At 42.1% G+C, this 27,334-nt stretch overlaps 1 protein-coding gene across 2 annotated transcripts in view; it reads right to left on the bottom strand.

Annotated features, from left to right (window-relative positions):
* mgat4b (alpha-1,3-mannosyl-glycoprotein 4-beta-N-acetylglucosaminyltransferase B) overlaps nt 1-15,795 on the bottom strand; it is a 113,378-nt gene extending 97,583 nt beyond the window's left edge. Inside the window, exon 1 of one of the 2 annotated variants that reach the window (XM_042226540.1) lies at nt 15,376-15,795. In XM_042226540.1, the coding sequence (XP_042082474.1) occupies nt 15,376-15,472 (97 nt within the window). In that variant the 5' untranslated portion in view covers nt 15,473-15,795. The remainder of the gene's footprint in view (nt 1-15,375) is intronic. The other variant, XM_005937050.3, reaches the window with a different exon arrangement.
* Nucleotides 15,796-27,334: the final 11,539 nt, after the last annotated feature.

Genomic DNA, 27,334 nt, shown 5'->3' on the forward strand with positions numbered 1-27,334 from the left:
AGTGAATCGGATTTTGAGTCATTTGATTCACTGAGTCAGTTGACCAGAGAGTGCAAAAAATGTACATTTTCACTCAAACTTAATTTGTTTCTCTTTTCATGTAAATCCCACTGCTAAGATGAATGATATTTTATAGAGCAAAAAAGAGCAAAAACATTTCTAAAATTAAGCAATTTCCTATCAAAATTGCTTAATAAACATTTATTTTGTTTATTTTTATTTTATTAGTATTTTCCTTAAATGTGTTAAATATATATTTTCTCATCTAAATGTCCACTGAGCTGTGAGCCAGGGGGCGGTAATGCGCCTTAACATTGGTTGCCAACCAAGAAGAAGAAGAAGCTGTGAGCCAGGAGGGAGGGGGTGAGTGAGGGAGTGATTCACTTACGCTTAGGATTCAGCACAGGAGGGAGGGGGTGAGCGAGTCCTGAGTGATTTGCTTACGCTTATGATTCAACACAGGAAGGGAGGGGGTGAGTAGCTCAAATGTGCCGTTAGCATGTTAGCAGAGCGATGCTACTGTGAACCGAGGACCTATTTTCTTGATGTGAGCTTCTACTCAGGGTTTTTTCTTCCAGTTCAGAGCAGAAATGCTTTTGTTAAGAAACTGGCTGTTGTTTTCCCCCCCACAATTTTAATTATAAGCTAGATATATTTATACTAAGCGAATTAGTTTGCTAACAGAAACAGGGATGAGTCAGTGAGTCAGTTGGGCTTATGAATCATGATTCACGAGTCAGTAAAGTGATTCTTGAGTATTGAACGGTTCGTTCACGAATCGAACATCACTAGTGTCATATAAAAGCGGTAAGATAACACGGCCTCGTGTGTGTGTTTGATCTGTATTTGTGTGGAACTTTTCAGTTAGTTCAGTTTTGGGCCTAAGATGTGTAGGAAGATCCTGCTAAGCAGTTTTTTGTCCATCAGACTCAGAGATAAGCAGCCAAAATGATTTTTTGTTGCATTGATGGAGAGTTTCCTGAATCTGCTGAGAGCAAAGTTAGCACAGCACACAGAAAAAAAAATCAGCACATTTCTGATAATAAAACTCTGCTGATGCAACGCTGAGCTCTGCAGCCAGAAAAACTGAAAACAATTCACAGTCATGTTCCAAAAATCGTCTCTGTCTGTGAGGGAGATTCATTTCATTCATTCCACAATTTCGTTGTACGTGTACAATGACAGCAAAGCGCTGTTCTTCTTCATCATCTGCACGACGGTGGGTTCTCAAGCAGCTGATTGAACACCTCAAACTAAATATTTGAAGAAGGCAGAGCTCTCAGGACCACTTGCAGCTTTGTTTTCCTCCAGCTGAGCCGAGCTCTTGGAGTTTGGCGCTCCTCCAGGGTCCTGTTTGCTCACCAGAAATTGATTTGAACCCAGCAGGTAGGCTGACTTCAAAGACGCTCTATTCTGGACACTTTCTGTGTTCTGACACTTTTTTTAGGCTCCCAGAAGATCAATAAAGCTGCTTTGCTTCCTTCAAACGTCCACAGAATCACATCCAAGGGAATACGCAGAATGGCAGCAGTAGGGCTGGGCCATATTATACCGGTACAATGTTAGGCAACGATAGGAAAATGAAATATCGCGATAGAATATGGGTAAAACGCGCATGCGCAGTTCCTTTGTTTTCATACGCACATGGCCGATTGTTGAGTGAAACGGATGAACCAGAATTGGTTTGTAAAAATGGTGCAACTTCAGTGATGTGGAACTGGTTTGGTGTTTGTCCCTCAGATACACAACAAAGCACATTTTTTTGTAGAACATGCAAGCGGCCGTTCTTATTGTCGTATTTGTCGGACTAAGGTGCTCTAAATCTGGGAGTAATCTGGGTCCTAAACTCCGTATACTTCAGGTCAAACGAACACTGCAGCATCACTGAGAGTTAAAAACTGTCTAAATTCTTTCATCTTTAATAAAACAATCAGCATTGCTGCTTTACCAGGTGTAACTATGAAGTTTAACTTCCAGGCATCCATGAAAACAGAATTTATTACATTTAACGGAGTTAGAAGTTAGCAGGAAGCTAGCGGAAGTTAGCTCACTAGTTTCGTTAGTTACCTAAGCATGATATAGCATGTTCTGACTGAGAGATTTCTGAAAAAAATCAAACGTACAGCTCTGCTATCACTTCCAACATAAATGAAGACAGGAAACTAAACAGCAGTGACGTTTGTAGGGTTACTGAAGTTGGGCTAGCTGCTATATAATGATGTGCTACGTGATCGCTAGCAACACAGCTATGTTAGCATAACATAAACAGTGAAGCTGGAGGACGAACACTAACACTTTTCCACTTATAAAAGTTAACGTTAAAGTTCCTGATGGTTAGAGACAAATGCAATCGCATGGCAGGATGCTGTAAACGGACCAAACTTCAGTCAGGAGAACAACTGAGATAATCCATCCACGATACGAGGGTAGTCATTAATATACTGCAACAACATGGGAATAGAGCAGCTGCCAGAGAATTCAACATTAATGAATCAATGGTACAGAAGTGGAGGAAGCAAGAAGAATGAGTTTAATAAAGTTGGATTTATCTGATTGCTTTGTTTCGCTTAAAGTGCCTTATAATCCCGTGCACCTTATGGTCCGAAAAATGCGTACTGCACACTGCAGTTTAATGTTGCAAAGCACCTCTTTTTAACTTCAGTGGATATTATACATGGTTATGCTCAGGATATGTCAGCCCATTTCTACTGGAAATGCCTTTTGGTTAAACTTTCAGCAAGGAATTTGCATTTGCACTGTTACATTTTTATAAAGCTTTAATGTACATAAAAAACAGCTTCTTGTTTAAGTGAAAATAAATGGATGGTGTTTTTTTGCGCTAGTAAAGTTGTGGAGTTGTATTTTGTCTCGCATCAATTATATCGTCAGTTATATCGTTATCGCAAATTTTCAAATATATATCGTGATAAATACTTTTGGCCATATCGCCCTGCTCTAGGCAGCAGTGGTCGGGCTGTTGATTTAGTCAGACCCAGAAAATGCATAAAGTTTGAACAGAGATAAAAGTCATTCTATATGTTAAACTCTGTTGGGTTTTTTTTGTTTTGTGTGTGTGTGTGTGTGTGTGGGGGGGGGGTGATAAGGTATCACCGACCGTTGTTTGACTCGCTGCGTAGAAACCACCCAGGATATCATCACATGTGTGGAGCTGCAGTCTGCAAATGTTTCATTTTTTATGGTGACAGACGACAGAAAGGTGAACGATGTGGGTGTTTGAGGAGCTCCGACTGGCTAAAGCACAGAGAAAAAACTGGAACAAGAGGTCAAAGGTCACACACACAGCCCATCACATGCTGAAGGCAGTGGGTCACATGCTGTCCTCTTCATACCTCTGACACACACACGATGTCAAGTCTGTGCCTCCGAGCAAACACTTGTCAGCGCCTTTACTTCAAACAGACAAAATGTGTTTCAGCAGCACTACTCTTATTTTAGTTAAAGTTATAGTAAAAGTAAAAGTACAAACGGGCAAAGAACTGAGAAGTGAAAATACTCCTCATGAAAAACAGTCCAATTTAGAGTCATCTTGGATTAGTTACCTTTAACAGTATGAATATATTTAAAGGAGCAAACAGTCAATTAATCCAGTTACATGTGTCACAGCTATACTGACAGCACGTTTGAGCCTAGTCTGGCTCACAAATGGCACAGCTGGCTCAGGTCTGGTACTGAAAAATGAGGCGGGGGCGGATGTGCTCCAGAAGTTAATGCTTTAGCAACAGGAAATCTATCTTTGTATTATTTAACTGGTTACAATCTCTGAGATGCATGTTTAGTGCTTTTTCCTGTTACTGATGTTTGGATATAATGATTGTTGGAAGTAAGGGAAGCTTCAGAAAGAACAAATGGAAACAAGTTTTTGTTTTGAAGCCTTTTAAAACAGAAAGTGCGTAAAAGTGACTCTGACAGCTGGGTTTAAACCTTTCATGATGATAGTTATAACTGTAACGTGCGTGCCGTGGACCACGGTCCTGCAGCCGCACCGACATATGTGTGACGTTTTTTCTTCCAATCTAAAATCTGATTAAAATTTCTAAAAAAAATGTGATAAAATCTGAACTGAAGACTTGACGTGTGAGGGAGGTAATCTGCGGTTCAGGGTCTCTTACACACAGAGCAGAGGTTGTCAGGCGAGCCGAGCAGCTGGAGATAAACGACTGCAGCCGTCAGTCTGCTGACACGCTGCAGACAGTTCAGCGCACACATCAGTGAAACATCAGACACCTGCAGTGATGTCGTGTTTCCACTTCCTTCAACTCAACTTTATCTACACGCCGCTGCAAACCTGATCCGGAGCGGCGGTGGAAGGAGCGCTTGGGCCTTTCCATCAGCTCATCGCAAATTTCAAAGATAAACGAGTGCGCATGTCTCCAGTAATCAGTTTGGTTCCTGCTCATGGAAACTTCAGCAGAGATATCTGATAACATCATAGCAATGAATAACTGTCAGTGCTGATGAGGGGCCAGTTTATAAAACAAATGTGTCTCAGTCTGTGAACTGTTACGAGTGTTGCTGTGAGGATCAGCTGAACCAGTTTTATGGGAGCTGGAATAAAAACTCTAATATGGCAGAAATGGAGATCACAGCTGCGTTGAACTTGGCTTCATCACAATAATCCAGCTATTCTCAGCTTCTTCAAAGTGTGGCGTGGAGTTCAGTAGCACTTATACACACCTCCGACTTTGACCCAATGGTGGCGATAGAGTGCTTGAGGAAAAACATGTAGAGGCTACCTGAGACTCCACTGGCAGAAGAAAAAAGGGTAAAAAGTGTGTGGGAACGAGCATCAACCTCCGGGGCTTAAAAGCACCAATGGTGCAGTTCCTCCAACACCCACTAGAGGCTCTAGCAGTGTGTCAGTCCCCATAGACTCCCATATTAAAATATCCAACTTCAAAGCAGAAATAAACACGTTTACATCCTGATATAAAAACTCTCTGAGGCTCTACAGATAATTCCTACCTTCATAACAACTTTACAGGTGTCATTGTTTTTATAACTCACCTGTTTAAATTGTATTAAAGCTTAAGAGTTTGCATTTTTAGGGGAGTGACCTCTTTGACTGACAGGTGCATGGTGACACAGGCGACTTTAGCTGTTAGCCATCTGCTAGCCCTCACCTCAGCTAATCAGAGCCACTGAACTGGATATCTGAACCGTGTTTATGCTGTTGGAGCATTTTTAATGACATTACATGACCAATAATATGGCTGCTGTAAGGTTACTATACAAACAGACTGTCCAGGAAGAGCTCCAGTGTTGGTGAGTAAAATTCTAGGATTTGATTTCTTAGCATTAATTAGCTCCTGTTTGTGCCAGTGGGAGCTCCTATACAGTTTACAGATGCAATTTGCTAACCTAGCTAGCTAGCATTAGCTGATAATTTGACACTTCACCCTGGTGTCCTGATAAGGTCCCCTCTGGCCGCAAAACCCAACATGGTGGCCATAACGCGTAGAAGCTTCAAAATGAGCCCAGAAACCACTGGTTGCATCCATCTTTTACATACAGTCTATGAAAAATGCTGCTACATCTGTGAGATCTTTGACAGAAAAACTCAGACTTGTGTTCGTGAATCTGCTCGGTGTTGTCTCAGTTACACACTCAGATGATTGTACATTTAAATGTAGACTCAGCAGTTCACATGTGCCTGATGGACCCATTAAAGATTACTTTTAAATCTTCTCTCCACACATGAATGAGGTGAGCTTTGTTCCCTGTGCAGCATGAAGGCAAGGACGGCTTCTCTCAGAGTGCAACCTGACCTGCTGGAGCTCCCATCAAATATTCATCAGCTCCTTTCACAGCGTCTTGGACCCTCCAGGAAACACACAAACACGAGACGGTGCGTGCGTCCGCATGATCTCATTGCATCAGTGTTCATCTCTGTTTAACACATTATCATCCCATTATGCTTCCATAACTAACGATGAAACAATAAGGCCCCATTGATGGTGGGTAATAAACTTTATTGCTCACAGTAACACGACTAACACATCAGGAACAGGAACATCTGCAGGACATCTTTGCAAAAGTGCGCATTAAACCTGAGCTTGGTTTCTCTCATCGAGGTCCGATGGATTTAGTACTTTCTGCCCTGGTCAGTGATCTGAATCCAGTCCAGTATGAGAGTAATTTCACCTCATTACTGATAACAATGTCAGCTCAAACCGCCTCCAGGATTTCATGAATGTGGATTCTGTAGGGAAATCACTAGATTATGACTTTTTCTTTTACTTTAAAAACTCCCGAATTTTATTAACTCAGAAGAGTTTCAGCCAGATTTCACTCAGGCTCAAACCTGTTCTCCTCTGTGTGTGTGTGTGTGTGTGTGTGTGTGTGTGTGTGTGTGTGTGTGTGTGTGTGTGTGTGTGTGTTTTATTAGTTTATCTTGAAAAGGATATTTTTATCTCAAGAGTCTTATTTTCTTGGTTAAAAATAATGTAAGAATGAAGGATACGCCGCCTCACTGAAGCACACGATTCAGTAACACTTCATAACATAGCCGTTTAATTCCTCTGTAATTAAACAGAGTTTAACTGTATCATATTTTAAGTTACAGCGTAATTAGATTTACCTACAAATCATTAAAGGTAGGCAACAGTAACAAGTCAGGTTAATACAGGATACAAATACATTTCCATACTGTAAGTACATTTAAGTACTGCGTAACTAGTTTTAGGTAGTGTATGAGTAATTTTACGTATTCTGTAACTTTAAATAGAGTTTAGACATCTTGATTTGTTTGACAGATCTTCAAAAGGGCCTGTGTCTACCTTTCACAGTAAAGGTCCATGACATGTGCACCATGTGACAGCTGTAGTAGAGGAAACTGTTGCTGAAGGACATCAAAGCATTTTAGAACAGATACCAGATTGAATAACAGAAGGACTGAATCAAATCTTATCTTTGACTTTACAACTGAACTCCTGCTGCCAAAGAAACTCGAAGCTTTACAGCAGGTCACACAGAAAAAGCAGTAAAAACGAAATATTACTGTCCACATTTATTCCAAATGTCCCTCTTACGCACACACACAGAGTTGGCTTGCAGCCGAAACCACCCAGCAGTGACAGATCGTACCATGACAACGGTCGACAGGTGTGCACCTTTTTTTTTCTTTCTTTTTTTTTGTTTAAATCGGGCGGTGTTTGTTTGGGGGGGGGGGGGGGGGGGGTTGAGGCTATGTGCCCCCTGGGGCGAGGGCAGCAGTCAAGGTTGCAGGCTGAACAAACACGCAGGATCAGAGCGTGCCCGGATTGAATGTTTCAGCCTCGAGCTGTCAGGTGGACGTCAAGAGGAAAGTTTTTATTTCTCAACAGTTCAAACTTCAGTTGTGCCTATATTCACCCAGAGAACACATGAAGACTTAAATCTGATATTTGTAATAATCGTATGTGTTTATAGACATCAATCCTTTAACATATTTCCTCTATCACTTCCTTCAAAATAAAAGACCCCATTGGAGTATATAGAGCATCATTATGCAACACGGTGCCTATAGAGGACTGAGGGTTTCCATGGAGACGATAGCGGCTCCACTTCGATTCCTCAATTATAGGTGTGAAATCTTTATTAGTGAGAAACACACACACACACAGCCGCCTTTCTTTTACCCCCTCAGAGGGTGTAACCCGATTTTCCAATAGGAACATCCATCACAACATTCCTGCTCCGCTTTTAACACAACATGATTAAAAACCTCCGTTAACCTCTAATTATTAATCAAAGTGGAAACGAGTGGCTGTTTCCTGCGCGGCCACGGATGTGGGAACGATGAGAGACACGAGCATGATTAATCAGCATTTCTTTGATCTTTTATAAAACTATTTTAAAAAAAGATGTCACCGCAGATGGCGGGAAACTTTAGCGCACATTTTTTTTAAATCCTACGTTACAGTTTTCCAGTTCAGTGATGAAGAAATGTGTTACATCATTGCCAGAGGATAGACTCAGACTTATTTTGGCTAAATAATCCACACCTTCAGCAGGTACCTGAGCGTGTTTCTGGTCTGCACAGGAAGGACCGAGCCAACCGCCGCACCACTCATTCCAAAATGAAAAGTGTGACACATGGGGATAAATGACCCCCCAATTAACAAGACCATTTAAGGAGTAATCTTATTGCCACGTTGTCCAGCTTACTTCAGCCTAAACCTGCTTGGAGAAACTCGAAAACCTTTAAAACATTTAAAATGGGCCGAGGCTGAGCGAAACTTAGGGAGTGATCCTGCTAACAAAGCAAACTGCACCCAGAAGGTCGTCAACTGAGGTCACACAGACAGTAGAAAACCTGAAACCATCACTGACCCTGACAGGACGACCCCAAATCAGACCAAAGTTTCCGCAGGAGCACGATTCAGTTCCACACGGCGTGCTGACCAAAGCACGTCAACACTGCCGAGGACCGATTCACAGACAACAATTCGTGCTAAACTTCGGTACCAGAGCACATCTGGGCTAGAGGAAGAAGCTGAGCGAGATCATGTGACGTCACTCCAACGACATGTTGAAGAACAACATTCGCACAGGGCAAAGACGGCGGTGGCGGCAGGCTGAAAGCGGTCACCAGTGGGGTCATACTTTCCAAAACTTACAATGGCAGCACATCTGATCTGAGGAAACATCTGCTTAAACACTAAAGCTGCAGACTGCACCGTGTTTGACGGCCTGAAAGCCAAATTTGCCGACAGTAGGCTAAATAATTACTGAGTTGTCATAGAAATGTGTTTTTCTTTACCGTTTGTTCACATTTTAAGTGAGCATTTCTACACCGGCTGGACTGAAATGTCAGAATGCTATTTATGCTCGAGACGTGTAAGACGTCTGAAACCTCAGAATGAACAGGAACCAAAAACAGTCGAGCATCAGCGGTGTGAACGCTGCCAGACCGAGGCGGCGTCAAACGTTTCAGCCAAGAAACATTTTCAATCCATAATCTCGAAACGAGTTGAGTACCAAAGACAGATACCGCTGGCTGCGATACCAAATCCTATTCTGAAGTTTATCGGCTCAAACAGTAAACGGGAAAAAGCTTCAAATGTTTGCTGTCGATCAGCATCAGGCCTCCTGCTGAGCTCTTCAGGAAACAGAGCTTCGGTCAGGGACTACCTTCTTCGGCGTATTCTTACACGTGTGACCTCTGATTATTATCAGCATTTACATATTAAACAGTGACACCGTGTGAGTGAGATCAAGTTTACCTACAGATTATAAACCGATAAAGTTTGTCCCACACACACACACACACACACACACACACACAGAGCTACAGCCGTTAACAGTGTGACTGACACCTCAAACTGCAGCTTGTGTAACAGATCACTCAGTTAATCTGGAGCTCACATTACACACACACACACACACTTAGACTCTCAGTTCTCATATTGATCACACTGTCAAACATCCTCTCTCTCGTTACTACACTAAAGCCAGAGAAGAGGAGGAAGAGTGAGGAAATAAGGAAAGGAAACATAGACATAGGAAGCAATAAATGATGGAAGGAAGCAGAAGGAGAGGAAGCTGAAAGACAGGAAGTCAGAATAGGAAGATAAACACCAACGAGGAAAAAGAGAGGAGTCTCCTCTGGTTTTCTGACTGACAACAGCAGCTCCATCAAACCACGGAAACTACATTTTCCTTTAATCTGTCACCAGACTTCACATCTTTAAAGCTGGAACCACCTCGTGACCAGAACCAGAACAATCACCTGCAGATAGGACACGTCATTACATTTAAAGCTGTTCTGCTTTCACACTGTGAGCTCAGAGCTCAGGCTGCAGATGCTCCAAACTCTCAGTGTAGCACAGTTTTTTCTACTCTTGGATCTGCATGATGTCATAAGGAGGGATATTCCTAACATAGTCACATCAAGCACAGAAGCCCCACTGTTATGCGTTTGCAAGGGGCGGCCAATAAGAAGAGAGAGTACTTAAAGGAAGGAGGAGCTAAAATGTTTCTAGCTGAACTTGGAGGCTGATGCAGACAGACAAAGACAAGAAGGATTATTCTGAACTGTGAATCATGCAAAGCTGAACAGAGTCTGAACAAATGACGCTCAGTCATCTGTTATTGATCTCACACACACACACACACACACACACACACGAGAAACACACACACCTTTTAATTGACTTTCTCCTTCAAACCGAAGGACGGGTCAATCAATACAGAAAATCGTGATTTCTGATGCCATTAATGGTTCACTTTCAGGCTATATTTTATATGGAAGACACACACACACACACACACACACACACACACACAGAGAACGATTAAACCAGAATAACTGAACAGACGTTTGGATCAGTTCTTGAAACAGAAACAAACTGAACAGAGGAAAGTAAAAGCCAAGGTTGTCACTGCTGAACAATGCCAGGCAGGATGTCCATGTGTGTCTGTGTGTGTGTGTGTGTGTGTCCTGAGGACAAGACAAAACATGTTCACTTCGAATCTGATGCGTCATCTAATCACTATGAGTCGTCTGCTACGCTGTAAACCAATCTGTGCGGGTTTGTTTGTGTGTGTCTGTCTGTCTTTGCGTGTGCATGTGAGAGAGAGAGAGGCAATCATACACATTCAGCTGCAGCAGCCCGAAAATAAAAACCAAAGTTTCAAAAAGAAAACTTGTAAAAAATAAATAAATAAAAAAAAAAAGTTAAATGTGAGACATTAAAGTAAAAACAGTAAAACTGTTCTTTAATCTAACATGGACGTCACAGAGGTAACAAACAGAGTTAAGTTCAGCCAATCACAGGGCTGGCTTAAAAAAGGTGCTGCTGACCTTTGACCTCATGGCTGCAAATGTGGCATCACTGCTGCAGTCTCAGAGGAATGAATAAATCAAATGCACCCTCTTTCTGCAGCTCCACTGACTGGACTAATTTACCCTGAGTGCTACAACACACACACACACACACACACACAAACACACACACACACACAATGCAACGATGGAGCAGTAGTCGCTGGCCAACTGTGCCGAGTATCAAACAGGCCTTCATTGGAAGATGGACAGGACTGTGTGTGTGTGTGTGTGTGTGTGTGTGTGTGTGTGTGTGTGTGTGTGTGTGTCACATCAGAAGGATGGATGAGTCACAGCAATGTGTGATTCAAAAAAAAAAGGAAAGAAAAGAAAAGGAAAAAAATGTCTAAAAGTTGTTCATTATTTACCAAAATAAATAAATAACTCATCTGAAAAATCTGTGAAATTTCCCCAAAATATCTAAATCTAAAAATGTAGGTCAAAAACATTCACAGCATGAAAAAAAAATATAACATGAACCTAATCTAATTTTAAAAAAATCACATATTTTCTTCATCGAAACTTAAATATATTACTAAAATATGAAAAATATGTAAAATATGTAAAATGTGCCACAATAGAACATCGCTGAAGAGAGTGTGAATGAATTTTATGTTTGAGATGATTTTGTTTGGAGAGCTAAAGCTCCTGAAGGTCCATAAATTCAACGATGACACAGTTGTGACATTCAAACCTGATCACTCAGTTATTAACAGCAAGGCAAGAAAGTGAAACTATACGCACATTTAATTCATGCCAAACGCGTCAACGTTTAAAAATATTACTAAAAGATAAAAAAGAAAATAAACCAATCTAAAATAGTTTTTAGTGCAACTAAAATAAGACCAGAAGAAGAAGAAGATGTGTGTTGTGTGTCAGAGTGAAGTGTGTCAGTGGTTCAAACCGTGTGTGTGTGTTTGTGTGAGCGTGTATTGATATCTTTGTGGGGACCAAAAATTGGAAGTTTACTATACTTGTGGGGACCAGGATTTTGGTCCCCACAAGTTTCAAGGCATTTTTGAGACTCAAAATGTGGTTTTAGTGACAGGGCGACATTTGGCTATGGTTAGGTTTAGGGTAAGGGGTTAGGGAAAGCATCATGTCAGTTAGATGTTCCCACAGGGTTTGAATACCCGGCGTGTGTGTGTGTGTGTGTGTGTGTGTGTGTGTGTGTGTTTGTTTGTTCAGATTCAGGGAAAAAACTGAAACAGATCAGAGACGTTGAAGCTGAACAGACGGATCTGAACATGTCTGACTCTCTGATACTACAAGTGTCACATACACGCACACATAAACAAACACACACACACACACTCTTCTCCTCAATTCAAATCAAAGTGAAAGTACATGAAAGCGCAGCTGCACACATTTAAAGGATCGCTCCGTGTTTTCTCAGCCGGCCCGAGGCGTCAGCGGCTGTCGGAGCCGAGGTCACGCTCACTGTCAGTGCTTGTGAGCTGACTGCAAACACTTAGAGGGATTTTAAATTCTTCTCTGAGGCTGAAAGGAAACAGGAACGAAAGGCGGGATAAAGGTGGTGGGTTTAGCTGGGGGTGGAGGCACCGCATCAAATTCTGCTTAAGGCCCCACTAACTGCAAACTGTCCACGTCAGACACAGAAACACCAAAAACTGATGTTTACACGAAAACTGAGTGCAAAGTGAAGGAACCGAAAGCTGCAGTTCCTCTACTGTCCACCGGAGGCTCCAGCAGTGAGTCAGTCCCCATGGTTAGGATTTAAAATGTTCGATTTCTTTTACTAAAATAAGTGGTTATAATCATTTTCATACATTTACTGCAAATGTGCTCATAATGAGTTGGCACTCAGTCTTCTGAAGGTCGTAAGCTTTGTTCAGTGTGACTGTCCGGACTGATGTATCCAGGGGTGCACATAAGTGGTCCGCAGGTGCGCATTCGCTGTCAAAATAAAAGACGCGCACCGGATAAGCAGTTGCAACGCGCGTTGGCATACATAAGATTTTCTGGAGGAGGACAGACATTTGTTTAGAACTCTTAAAGATGTCGAAGAAGTAAGCTCCTTTAAGCAATTACTTTGGTGTTCCTCCACCTCCAAAGAAATGTCAGAAGGAGTCCGAACCACAAAAGAAGCGCATATTCTCGGAAAAGTGGTTGCAGGAGGTGAGCTGGCTTCAAACAAATGATGAACGCACAGAGATGTGGTGCAGAATGTGCAAAAATAAACATGTTTACAGCCTGACACACAGACTGGTTGGTCTCTGTAGATAATTGAATCCTTCATAACACCTGCACAGGTGAGAATCTATTTTATAACTCACATTTTTCATTTATAGTAAGTTTGCGGTATTAGGGCCGTGAACTCTTTGACTGACTATCAGCTGTTTAAATCACCAGATATGTCTGCTGATTGTTCATTTTGAGATTAAAGTTGTTGTTTCCTCCAAAAGTCCTGATGTAGACGAGTTTGTAGACGACTTTATGTCTTGTGATACGACAAACATTTTCTATACTGGACGAGGGTGTAACCAGCACTATCCTTGCATCAATCCAGTGTGAGCTCTTTCATTTTGCACGAATCCGTCCAGCTGTGGTTCTAACTTCTGACCAGATGCCAAGTTCTGCACCAGCGTCCTATCACCACACCGTGCTTATGAGCTAAAACAGAAATAACAAGGAGAACACCCGTGGTGTTCACGAAAGCAGACGATCCATGACGAGCAAAACTACGACTGCTTCCCTTAGTCTCACGCCCACCCACCAGTGTGCGCCGTGATAAAAAGCAAGCGTACAGATGCTGAGCTTCCAGCTGTTTGGAAAACTGCTGCACTGTATCACAAACCAAGCGCCCCCTTTTACCAAAGAGGGTCTCACGCCAGAGAAAAGATCATGTGAGACCAATCGCAAACTGAGCACTCCTTTCACAGCAGATACTGATCTCAAACTCCACCCCTCTTGCAGGCTGGAGGGAGTTTCGATCCAAGCGCTCCTGTGGACCCACAGCTGCAGCTGACAGCTGAGCCTGCAGAGCTCCTGGGAGCAAACACCCACAGGTTAATAACTACGTGCACACACACACACACAGACACACACACACACACCAGGCCTGCATGTGTGTGTTAATCTCCGCTTTGTTTTTGTCCCTTTTTTTTTTAAACAAACCCCTAGATCAGTCTACTCACCCCCAGTATAAACCAAACGCACCTCTTCACAAACATGCCATCACCTCAGCTCACAGCGCTCCTTCCTCTGACCTCTGAACCAGCTGTACTTCCACTTCACCTACCACCACCCACCTTTCACTCTCTCTTTCTCTCTTCTAGCACATGATGGACAACAAACCAAGCGCTCTTTTAACTTGAGGCTCGACTCTGGCAGACTTTCAGTCCAAACTTTCATCATCACCGTCACATTTTTCTGCTCCTGCACAAATAAACACAGCATCAGTGTAACCACAACTAAATCAAACCAACCCCACCTCTCATTTCCACATCAGATAGAAAACAAGCGCTCCTTTCCAGCATCCAAAGCTCTGTTCTTCCTCATTCTGAAGCTGTCAGATGGCAGGTGTGAGTAGTTGTTTTCCACAAAGTGCAAGGCGGGGCTGAAACAAAATCAAACCAACCCTCCACTGTCCTCCACCTGGAAGCTCATCTCTCAGCTGAGGGATAAATCAATCAATCAAGCGCTCCCTTCATTATCTCTTCCTTTAACCTCGACGTTCAGGAAAGATAAAGCTGAAACTAAATCAAACCAACCTCTACCGCAGTGCCCTACTACACCTGTATGTGGTGTATGCATGCACCCCATGTAACCTGAATGAAACAAACCCCCTCTTTTCCTCCATCTCCAACCTGAGCTGGCATGTGGTGCATAGGAAACCAAGCGCTCCTTTCCTTATGCTCTGGAGTTTCCTTCACCTGCAAAGCATCCTCTCTGAAACACAGAGAGGGGTTGCAACAAAAATCAAACCTACCCCTTCTACTCTCCCCTCTTTTTCTACCTCTGGCACGTGGCACATCACAAACCAAGCGCCCCCTTAGATCCTATAGGTCGCCTTCACATTTTTCAAAATTGAAAGTACAACAAAATCAAAGTCTCTGAAACATTATTCACGCCCCGCCCCCTCCCCGCCCCCGTCTTCTTATAGCAAACCGAGCGCCCCCTTCTACCTCTCCTAATGAAAAAGCCCCCCACACACACACACACACCCACCAACCATCATTTCATCCTGGACCCGGACTCCCCTGCTTGGCGGGGAGGCACAAGCGCTCCCCTCATTGCCCTCACGCTTTCTGCAACAAAATCCCCCCCTCTCCCCCCTCCCCGGGCCCTCCCCTCTCGTGGACCCTCTCCTCTTGCAGCTGGCACGTGATGCGTCTCAAACCGAGCGCTCCCTGCACCTCCAGCCTCGCATCAGCACACCATCATGCGTTTTTTTCCTGCAACATCCAAAACCAAACGACCCCCCGCCTCCCCTCCACTCTCTCTCCCCCTAAACAAACACGTCATCAACACACACGTGCACGCGCGCACACACGCAGATGCGCACACCGGGACACACCGGTTCTTACCTCTGGAGCTGCTGAAGGCGGTGTACCAGGACAGGGAGACCAGCCCGCACAGCCCGAACAACAAGACCGTCAGGAAGGAGACATTTCGGAGCCTCATCTCCGGAGCCCCGGGAGCATGTCCGCACCGAGAGGGGGGAGCAGGGCAGCGCGTGGATGGAGGGAAAGGGGGAGGCAGGCGGAGACAGGTAGACGGAGAGAGCCACAGAGACGGAGGGAGACGGAGAGACGGGCGGAGCTGTTGCTGTTTGAGCAGCAGCGGAGAGACTGAGGAGAGGGAGAGAGAGAGAGGGAGGGAGGGAGAGAGGGGGAGGAGACAACCAGGTAGAGAGACGTGAGGAGAGAGAGGGAGTCAGAGGTCTGAATTTCTCCGGAGCTCGGAGTTATTCCGGTGGTTTCCTCACAGGCAGAATCATCGTAAACACGTCGGGTTGCTTCATCGTGTCTTACGTAATGACTCATGTAACGGATTGAAAGGGAGTTTCCACCCGGCGTTACTTCAAAGCGCCGGCGTCCCGGGGAGAGGCTCAGAGTTCAGCTTTATTCACTAAAACACGACCTCAGGCCCCTGAAAATGACTCCGGCAGTGACCTGTGAGCAAGGGCTTGGCAACGGCGGGGAGGAAGAACTCCCCGTTAACAGGAATCAGCCCAACACAAAACAAATGATCATCAATTGAGTTAAAAAAACAAACAAAAACAAATCCTCATGCATCACTGAGCCGTTAGCAGCTTTACTGAAGAGCGTTAGAAAGTTAATGTAGGTTTTATTTTATTTCATTTGGACTTTTTGTCTTTTATTCAGTTTCATTGAGTTTCCAGAATGGATTTTTTTTTTTGTCTCAGTTTAGTTTTGATCATTTGAAAATGCTTCTTTTCATTTTATTTATTTATTTATTATGATTGTGTTTTGTTTTTTTCATTAGGGACGTCCATCAAGGCAAGCTGAAATAACATTATTACTCAATAATAATAATAATAATAATGGATTGGATTTATATAGCGCTTTTCAAGGCACCCAAAGCGCTTTACAATGCCACTATTCAGGATGTTTCCTCCATTTTGTTTTCAAAGTTCACAAAATCATTTCATTTATATTCGATTTTATTAAAAGTCCAGTTTTTATTTGTTTTTCAGTTCAGGGGTGTCCAACAGCCACACTGAAGCTGTTCAGTAATAGATTTTTATTTATTTATTTTAATAAAATGAAAATTCCCGTTTTTTTCACTGCTAATTAGAACTTTTTTTTTTATTGTTCCAAAAAAAAAAAAAAGAATTTCGTGTGAATTAACAGAAACTTTTTGTGTTATAATTAGAGGACAGTCTGGGCAATGAGCTGCTAGAATTTTCTCTAGAAATTTTACACATTTCTTTTTTATAAAATTAAAGGGAAACAGTCGTGCTGGAAAAACTGAGACATGTTGTTGAAATTGGCTTCTTTTTAAGATGTGGATCTCGTGCATTAAATTAAATTAAGTAGTTAAACTTCTTCACAGTGACAGAAAGTGAGGTTTTATTTAGTGGCCCATGTATGGTCAAAGGGTTTGACGTCCCTGTTTTAGGTAACTAAAATGTTTTTTCACATTTAGTTTTAGCCAACAGTCATAACTTTGGTTCAGGGTCACCTGATCCAGCCCTAACTATATGCTTTAGCAAAAAGGAAAGTTTGAAACCTAATCTTAAAATTAGAGATAGTGTCTGTCTCCTGAATCCAAACTGGAAGCTGGTTCCACAGAAGAGGGGCCTGAAAACTGAAGGCTCTGCCTCCCACTTTGAAATACTCTAGGAACAACAAGCAAGCCTGCAGCAACCATCAGCTGATGGTCTTTTTCATTTCCAGCCAACATATTTCTGAAGTTAAAGTTCCCAGCAAACATGGCTGAAACATTACCCTTCTCTCTTGAGTCAAAGCTCGCCGCAGTGCGACGGTAGAAACCTCAGTATAAACAGATGAAGCCGAGCGGCCCGGTCACACAGCTCCTCACAAAACAATCATCTCCCCATTAAAGCTTTAAGATCTCTGTTTCAAGACAGACCGGGCAGAGAGGGCAGCAGAGGTTACAACAAACACAACAGAACAAGTAAAGCTAGAATTAAACTGATGCTCAGTGCAGCGTATGGTCAGAGCATCCTTCTGGATGAAATTTTATCGATTAAAACAAAATGAAATCCAGAAAAGATTCTCACCTGGCAGAAAAGACAAAAGTACTCCCCACAAGGACATCTCAGAGCCCTGACCTCTCTCTCCGAGTTCATTTATTATCTCACTGAGCACGCTGCCCTGCGTATTGATTCAGCTGCACCGGGGCTTCATAACGCTGAGCTGGGGGCAGAGAGGAAACTCAGCATGCAGCAGAATTTATACGCAAGAAAACACAAGCAGATTCAAGCTGTTTATAACAGTGCATCCTAACGCTCCGACAGCCATTACTCAGACACACACTGAAACTCCATCCAAGCCCACTTTCTTCTGATTGGTCGGCTTCAGGAAGCCTGCTGAGGGGTGTGTCTATACTTTTTGTGCTGCGTGCATTTATCAGACGTCCATTCAGCTTATTATGGGAAAGACAGACGCAAGCCTCATCAATCACTGAGGTGTTACAGGTGGATGTTTGGTCACAGGTGCAGATTACTTCACAATAAAAGCATTACTTAGTGAGGAAAATTGTGAGGGTTAGGCCTGTTTTTCCTTATTAATCGCTCATTTTTGAACCCCAAAAGCATGGGTTTTGACCAAAACAAGGCACAGGAGGCACACAAGGAAGAGGAAAGAAGGGAGACAAAGGCAGCAGGAGGATGAGAACGTAGAAATACAACAAAGAACACAAGTTTATTCAGAACATGAACCAAATGTCCAATAAAAAAACTTGATAGTCTGAGACCAGAGTCGATATCAGGTTGATTATTTTCTCTGTGAAGCAGAAATGTTTCATTTGCTGTTTTTTGTGGTTTTTTTAGTATGCAAAAAGGTTTAATCTGGAGCTGAAGGTGTGCTAAAAGACAACTGAGCTGCTACGACCAGGAACAGGTGAAAGCAGATTGGATCCCCAGCCACAGAGATGTAAACACATCCCGATATCACGGAGAACTGTAAACCTTTTATACTCATTCATGTCTGGAAAACAGACATGAAACAGAACGAACCACATCTCTGTGTGAGGACAGACTCAGTTGGGAAAATGGTAAATGAGAAGAATTGTGAATAACTGATGAAAAACCATGAGAGTTATCCTTTCAAAGTAAAACTGTGAGCTTCAGTGCAGGTGAAGCACCATCCTGGTTCAATCCTGGTTTAATCTCAGTTTAATGTCAACTTAATCCTGGTTTTCAGTGTTTCAAAGGTGGTACATCGCAATAGTAACTAATGCTGCAGGCCTAACCTGCTCTGGAACAGGTTATGTTCACGATAAAACTCACCAACTACAGAAGCTGTTTCCTGGAAAATAACCAGGAAGGCACTGACTGGTTCTCTGATGGGTTTTGAGAGATTCTTAGATCTTTTATTCTTTGTCCTTTCCTTTTGGCTGGCTCCGAACAAATTTAAAGTCAGTGAACTGCTCTCTAAACCTGTACACAGAGATCTGAGGCTAACATAGAGCCTCTACTGTAAGCCTTGCAGCTGAGCCTGGTGTGAATTCAGTGTTTTAAATACCATCAGGCTGTTGGAATAAGGCTGACACTGTCTTACAGAAACACATCGGGTCTGACTTCAAACCTGAGTCACACTGCTTGTATTTGTCAGACTCTGATAAGAACTTCAGGAATCATCGTGTAACGTTGTTCTGTGTAAAGACAAAGATCTTCGGTTATTCTTTGCAGTTAGGCTTGAACCCCATGATATCGAGTGAGATTTGCTGGGTTTCGCTTTTTTTAAGTTTCTACCTGCCCCACTGCAGAGCACCTGTCATCCATCAGAGCCTTTTTCTGGGTCTGCTCACCTATAAAGTCAGCACTTTCATGGCTATGTGGAAAAGAGTCTCCATCGGATGGCGTACAGGTGCTGTACAGGAGGATGTGTGAGCAGGAAAGAGATGATTAGAGAGATGTTAGAATGAACTATGGATGCAGTCAGAGCATGCTCACTGTACAGAAAGGGACTCCTGGTTTGGGTTCGGATTTGTTAATCTGCAGCTCCCCCTGGTGGTCAGGATTGTTACCCATGAAGGATTTTATTTTACTCATATTTTTTATTTAATCATTCAAACATATAAAGAACGCTCCAACAAAGCAAACTACACATTAACTTACAGGCTGTAATTTAATGTGTAGTTTGCAGTTTTTAGCATTTACTATGCTAAAAACTGCGTCTGAGGCCTGCAGATGGTTATATGCAGACAGATGTGTTGAGTGTCATCAGGTTTTTTTTTGCTGAAGTTTCCCACGATCGCAGTGCTGCTCGGTCAGCAACGCTGGGCTGAAACCTCGACGCACAGCAACAATTCTAATGGTGATTTAACCGAACACGCCTCCAGTTAGTTTATGAAATCCATCTAAGCGAAGAAGTGGGAAGAAAGAACTCTTCATAGGTAACACAAATGACACAGGAAACGTCTGGAACATTTGTTCTTCCTTTAACATCTCAGGACTTTTTTCTAACCTCTTTAGGGCCATCAGATCACCGGTGAGCCCCTCAGAGGTCAGGGAGGGGTTTGATTACTGTGTCACACTGACATCTAGCGGTCAAAGATAGCAAGTATATTTCAGAGCGTTTATTTTACTTTGGTTCAACCCTCATCTGACTCATTCCATCCCTCCATTCTTCACTGGCACACTTGGGTGATAGGTACAGGTGTCCCATATGCTTGATTTCTGGGTCATGGTGAAAGCTCAGAGGCTGACCATGAATTCTGGAGCCAGGACCATTTAATGTCATTTAGAGTTAACACCTCGAATGAAAAGTGCTCCAGAGTGAGGTTTAAAACTCACTTTTACTTCAGGTGTGCAGTAAATGACAGTGAATAACAGCCTCACAGTCCCTGGGTCTGATGTTAACGAACTTGTATAAATGTTATGCAACAGTAAAAACACTGCCTCCATGTTTAGTCACTTGTCATGCACAGACAACCTTTTCTTATAAATGTATTTAGGTGGAAAGAGCTGATGGGGGAAAATGTCTGGTTGAACAAATTGACAATAATAAGATTAAACATTGTCCTCGTGTCTTTTTAAAGCAGTGCCTTGCCTGCTGTCATTTGGAATCTTGCATTTGTTCTACAAAACATGAGAATTTGCTGAGAGCAAAGAGAAGGACAGATGAACACAGACAGAGATTCTCAGATGTATTTGTGAGATTACTAAGATGTTGGCTTCTTTTACAAATGAACTGAATTTAATTAAACCACCTTAAGCTTAAAGAGAGAATCTCTCACCAACTTTTAAATGTGAAAATGGTCTACAACCAGCTCAGAATATTTAACTATACGTTCCACTTGATTTGATGTTTTAAAAAAACAACTCTTATTTTGGTAAGTAACCAGATGTAATTGTTGAAAATTACACATAGTTACTTTTTGCCACACTTAACGAAGCAGTGCGGTACACTGCAGCCTTTGTTATTTTGCTCTTTAATATTTTCCGTGGTTCTCTAAATCTTGATTTTTTTGTTCACCTGCAGCTTCTTTACTTTTACTTTAAAACTTTTGCACCACATCAAGGCGGATGTTTCAGAATCAAGCCTTCAGTGAGGAGACACTGAAGCCGAAATTTGATCACAGACTTTCACTTTGCATATTTCATTCTCATAAACTACTCAACGTGAAAGACTGAGGAAGAGAGTAAAGAAAAAGAGGAAGGAAAAAAGCATCAGGAGGAAGGAAATGAGATAAGAAATAAATGCTTTTAGGAAACCGTCATTCAGTGAGACAGGGAAGAGCCTCTGTGATGAGGAGGGAGGAAGCGAAGGAGACTAGCCCTTGTATTATGTTGAAAAAAAAATCACAATGATTACTCAGAATTGTCAAAAAACTGCAATAAAACAATAGCAACTTTATTTTCCATTAGATAAACATTTAGAACACAGACATACACCAGTTTGAATTTCCGGAACTATTTCCAAGAACAATTTAGTAAAAGTTTTTCCTTCTTTACAAACACATTTCTTTCGAACTTGCCCGATTTTCTCAATTTTTCAATGCTCAACATTTTCAATGTTGTCCACATGATGGACAGAATGTAACTGTGTTCTTTCTGCAGATGCAGTTTTTGCATTTCTCACAAAAAGTGCTTGTTTTAATGTCCATTTCTTCCGTTTCTTTACACCTGTATCCACTGCAGATTGGTTGGATGGTGCACGCTTGACCTTTTCAATGACAGCTGCTGCTGCTGGGGGTCAAGCTGGTCTGACTCGCCTCTGGATGTTGGAAGGGACAAAACTTTTGCCCAGTTCTTCCAGGAAAAGCCGACATCAGTACAATTTGCCGGCATTCCAATGTTGGTTGATTTCAGTCCACGGGGCATTGTAAGCAGACACATCTAAAATGTTGTAGAAAATTACCAAGGGCCAACGAGCTGTCTTGTGCTGGTAGCTTTATGTCGCTATGACTTTGTCAAGATTGTCTACTCCAGGGGTCGGTAACCTTTCAGATGATGAGTGCCATCTAAAATTTCCTCAGAAGTCAATTTAATAACCCTCTATATTAACAGTTACACACTATATAGAACAACTTTAGATTATATTTGTTCGCAGATGTTGGCAGCTATCAGTGAATAGTAATCAGCTATTTTGAAACAAAAAAAAGAATTTTTATCCATAACAAGAAATAAATAACAGCAAATTAATTGTACAACAGAAAATAAAAATGCTATTTATTGTCTCCTCACAACAATGATAAGAAAAATAAACTGGGCCAATATGGCATGTTTTGTTAATACAGAGACACACATGTTAATGTGAGCTCTGGTCTCCCACTCAGAGACACAGGTCTCCGAGTGTCCAGCATTCAGACGGCTACCCGAGGACACTCATGAGAGAAAACCTGCTCACACAGATATGTAGAGCCAAATACTGTTAATAAGGCCTCTGCAATGTTCTGAAGACAGTTAAACTTGTCAGGTAGTGATGTCCAGCAGGTGAAAATACAAGCTCCATGAACACGCACAGCTGTGGATTCCAGCTTCCAGAGCTTTTCAGTTCAATCAGCTGCATTTCGATGTCCTCTCTGTCCAGCCAGTTAATGCGAGACAAATCCAACTGCTCATTAAAGCTTTCTGGTTTGATCAGAAAACAAAACATTGGTCCATACACCTGAGAGTCCAGAAAACACATTGTGAATTCAGTCTCGAGTCTACAGATGTATCCGAGTATTTCCGCGGTGCTGATGCTGTGCTGAGCGGAGAGCTCCTGAAGCATTTGAAGTGTCAGAATGTGGAAATTTCAACATCGCTTGAAAAAATTGCCAGCTAGCAACATCCCTCTCACCGGTAGGCTAAGTGATCTTTAGCCAATTACAAGTTGAATCTGGTAGTTGGGGTTGGAAGCTAAGATACCGTCATTAAGAAGAGGCACAACTAATGTGTCTATGCGAGCTGATTTGCGATGTGCACCGCTCGCCTGGCCATTTACTTTTTAATGCACCTTCTCAGATTAATTCACTGCGTGTCGTGCCCAGGAATGGACTGGGACAAAAAATCGACCCAGGCATTTTGAGTAGAGCCCGGCCCACCGGGTATTATAGGAAAAACCATAAAGCCTTTGAATGAAAACAAACGCTGTTGTGACAGTGATGTACAGTCGTGTTGGTATATGTATGATTTCTATACATTTTACATCAGATAAAAACTTTGATTGTAAGATTCAGATTTTTTTTTTTATTAAAAGCTAGACATTGTAAATGAGAATAAGAAAGAAAAGTATTTCTTTGTGCCCCCCTCTCCCTGTTAATGCCCTGCCTGTCAGCTACATAGAAAAGGATCCTGGTGTTACTTGTCTCTCAGAAACAGTTCATAACTTCCCTTCAACTCATTCATGTCACCTAAAAGGTAAACCTGTTTCTCCATCACCTGTTCAGTAAACATAAACTCCACCTAAACTTGGTTTATATCTGACCCAGACAGACTGCAGGTCATAACTTCTTACCTGAAGTTCAGTTCACCTGACACTCGGACCGGCGGCCGCCTCGGGTCTCTGCCCCTCCTGCCTCCCCTTTCCCTCATCCACCTGCTTCTGTGGAAGCTCCACCACAGCCACCACCAAACTACTCAGTTATTTTTACACATCGGCCAGCATCTGGACAATCCACCGCCTTTCATTGTTTATACCGTTACTAAAAACAACCAAACAAACAAAAAAAACATTGGCCCATAAAAACGAAAAATCACCCTATGGTCGTGCCATCAGTGGCACGCGTGCCCAGGATTGCCGACCCCTGCATTAGAAGATGACAGCATGCCTTGACCTCGGTGTGGTGATAATGAACATTTTATATTATCATCTTCAGATGTCCCTGTCTCCTCTGTGGATTATGATTGCTGCGTTCCTTGGTTTTCATTTGATGTAGAGATGGCGGCACACTCCTCCTCAGAATCCTCCTCGTCGTCGGACAATTGGCAGTCTGGATCATCAATAACATTGTCCTCGGCCTCTGAAAGATCCTCTGTCTCTGAAACATCTACACTGTACACAAACACTGCAAAGACATTCCAGGACACATCAAAGTGTCCATATTTAAACACCAGTTTATGACCCCAGATAAGGAAAAGTCCTAAACTTTCATGAAGAAAAAGAAAGGATGACCAGTACTTTGGTCACCACAAAAAGTGGTCGATGAGAGTTTGTTTTTTAACGAGTCCTCATTCAGTACTGTGCAAAAGTCCTGAGCCACTTCCAATTTCTTTATATTTTGCAGGAAAATGGGAAATAGGTGCAACGACTTACTGGAGCATGTGCAAACATACATAAAACTACAGCATATGCACGTTTCAGTAAGTTTCACTCTATCGTTGGTATTGTTTTTTACAGATTCAACTAAAGAAATGGGAACAAATGATGCATTTTTGTAACAGTCTGCTAATAAATAGCCTAAAGGTGCATTTCAAACTGGTTCCGTGCTATGTTGTCTGTTATGTGTAGACACAACACTGATTCAGGAGGCTTTTTATGCTTGAATGACTCATGGAGCAGAGTGAAGGGGCTTAACAACCCAAACTTTCCTCAGGAAAATTGTGAGGTGCAAGGACTGGACTGAAAATGAGAGAAAAAGCAACCTAATGTCCAAATAAAACTATTGATTGCTTTCTCAATAAAACAGATGATACATAACTATGAAAGGCCTTAATAGATCCTGGAGAACTACTGATGAAGACCACTTTAAAAACTGAAACTCCTTGTAAGCTAAAAGAAAGAAAAGAGAGGTTGCTCAAGACTTTTGCACAGTACTGCAAGCAGAGGAGATGGGTCTGCGAAACACATTTAAGGTCAGCTAAAAACTGCATCTGAGGCCTGCAGATGGTTATATGCAGACAGATGTGTTGAGTGTCATCGGGTTTTTTTGCTGAGGTTTCCCACGATCGCAGTGCTGCTCGGTCAGCAACGCTGGGCTGAAACCTCAGCGCACAGCAACAATTCTAATGGTGATTTAACCGAACACGCCTCCAGTGAGTTTATGAAATCCATCTGAGCGGTGCCTCGGTGGGAAGAAAGAACTCTTAATAGGTAACATAACATGATCACTGGAACAGGAAACGGGGCAGAGTCTGAAACATTTGTTCTTCCTTTAACATCTCAGGACTTTTTTCTAACATCTTTAGGGCCATCAGATCACCGGTGAGCCCCTCAGAGGTCAGGGAGGGGTTTGATTATGACCACATGCTAAACAAGCACAGTTCCAGAAATGAGTTACCGTTCAAAACAAATCTCTTACATGCATTTGACCCTCTATTATGTGATTTCTGTTTGCATGCACCATATAGATGAAAATCCCATACAAAAGAAGAGCTGTGTTGCACATTAGTACGTGTTGCATTTGATATATTTTAAAGTGAAACCACTGAATAAAACCTGTTTTTTCAAAGTGTAACCAGTGCACCAACATAAGAGTTTAAGTGTGGAAAGTAGGAAATTATTATGACAAAAGTTAAGGAAACAAAAGTAATTATTAAGGTGGGCGTCTTCTTTTTTTCTACCTTTGACCCTCTCTGTGGTCTACATTCATTTTTACTGTGTCACACTGACATCTAGTGGTCAAAGATAGCAAGTATATTTCAGAGCGTTTATTTTTACTTTTGCTCAACCTTCATCTGACTCTCTCCATCCATCCATCCATCCATCCATCCATGTATCCATCCATTCTCCTCTGCTTATGCAGTTCACTGGCACACTTGGGTGATAGATACAGGTGTCCCTGGGCGATAGGCGGGACACACCCGGACAGGTTGCTAATTTTCTGCAAGGTTAACACAGAGAGAGAGACAATCTACACCTACAGCCAAATTAGAATCACCACTTGAGCTGACTGGCATGTCTTTGGACTGTGGGGTGATGCCTGGATTCAAACCCACAGCCTTCTTGCCGAGAGGCAATGGAGTAACCTCTCCATTAGAGGGCAGAGTATCAAAATTAATTTCAGGAGTTTTGTGACAATAGAGAGAAATTGTAGAGGAAGTCCTTTTAACACACTGTGGTCAACATTTATAGGTTCAGGCATTTCTGATCAGATGGGCGTGATTAGAAAACCCAGAATCATCATGTTTACACTGTAATTTTTAATCCCCAGGGACTCAGTAAATGCTCACACAGAGCTCCACTGCAGTAACAGTCGAGGATTAACACTAATTTACATATGCTTGATTTGTGGTTCATGGTCAGAGGCTGACCATGAATTCTGGAGCCAGGAACCAAAAGAGGAAATATCTGTTTAGTTTGAATGCATGCAAATTCATTATGAAGGTCCCCCCCCCCGTTACTTCTGCCATCTAACTATGAACTCAGAGGCAAAACAGAGTTTACTGACTGGGAGTCATCACCTCCTTCCTTTGCAACAGTTATTCCAACGAAGCAAATGCACACAACCCACAAAATGTCATTAAAATATGAAAAATAAATGCACTCCTGTTTTCAGCGATGCATATTCCACCATGTAAGATCTTCATATCATTAATACCTTTACTGCAGTGTAATGTCATTCAGAGTTAACACCTTGAATGAAACGTGCTCAAGACTGAGGTTTAAAACTCACTTTTACTGAACAAATCTACAGTAATAAGATTAAATATTGACCTCGTGTCTTTTTAAAGCAGTGCCTTGCCTGCTGTCATTTGGAATCTTGCATTTGTTCTACAAAACATGAGAATTTGCTGAGAGCAAAGAGAAGGACAGATGAACACAGACAGAGATTCTCAGATGTATTTGTGAGATTACTAAGATGTTGGCTTCTTTTACAAATGAACTGAATTTAATTAAACCACCTTAAGCTTAAAGAGAGAATCTCTCACCAACTTTTAAATGTGAAAATGGTCTACAACCAGCTCAGAATATTTAACTATACGTTCCACTTGATTTGATGTTTTAAAAAAACAACTCTTATTTTGGTAAGTAACCAGATGTAATTGTTGAAAATTACACATAGTTACTTTTTGCCACACTTAACGAAGCAGTGCGGTACACTGCAGCCTTTGTTATTTTGCTCTTTAATATTTTCCGTGGTTCTCTAAATCTTGATTTTTTTGTTCACCTGCAGCTTCTTTACTTTTACTTTAAAACTTTCGCACCACATCAAAGCGGATGTTTCAGAATCAAGCCTTCAGTGAGGAGACACTGAAGCCGAAATTTGATCACAGACTTTCACTTTGCATATTTCATTCTCATAAACTACTCAACATGAAAGACTGAGGAAGAGAGTAAAGAAAAAGAGGAAGGAAAAAAGCATCAGGAGGAAGGAAATGAGATAAGAAATAAATGCTTTTAGGAAACCGTCATTCAGTGAGACAGGGAAGAGCCTCTGTGATGAGGAGGTAGGGAGGAAGCGAAG

This window comes from Haplochromis burtoni, unplaced genomic scaffold, assembly GCF_018398535.1.
Source record: "Haplochromis burtoni strain Fernald_Lab_line unplaced genomic scaffold, NCSU_Asbu1 Contig_217, whole genome shotgun sequence".
In the NCBI taxonomy this organism is placed as follows: domain Eukaryota; kingdom Metazoa; phylum Chordata; class Actinopteri; order Cichliformes; family Cichlidae; genus Haplochromis; species Haplochromis burtoni.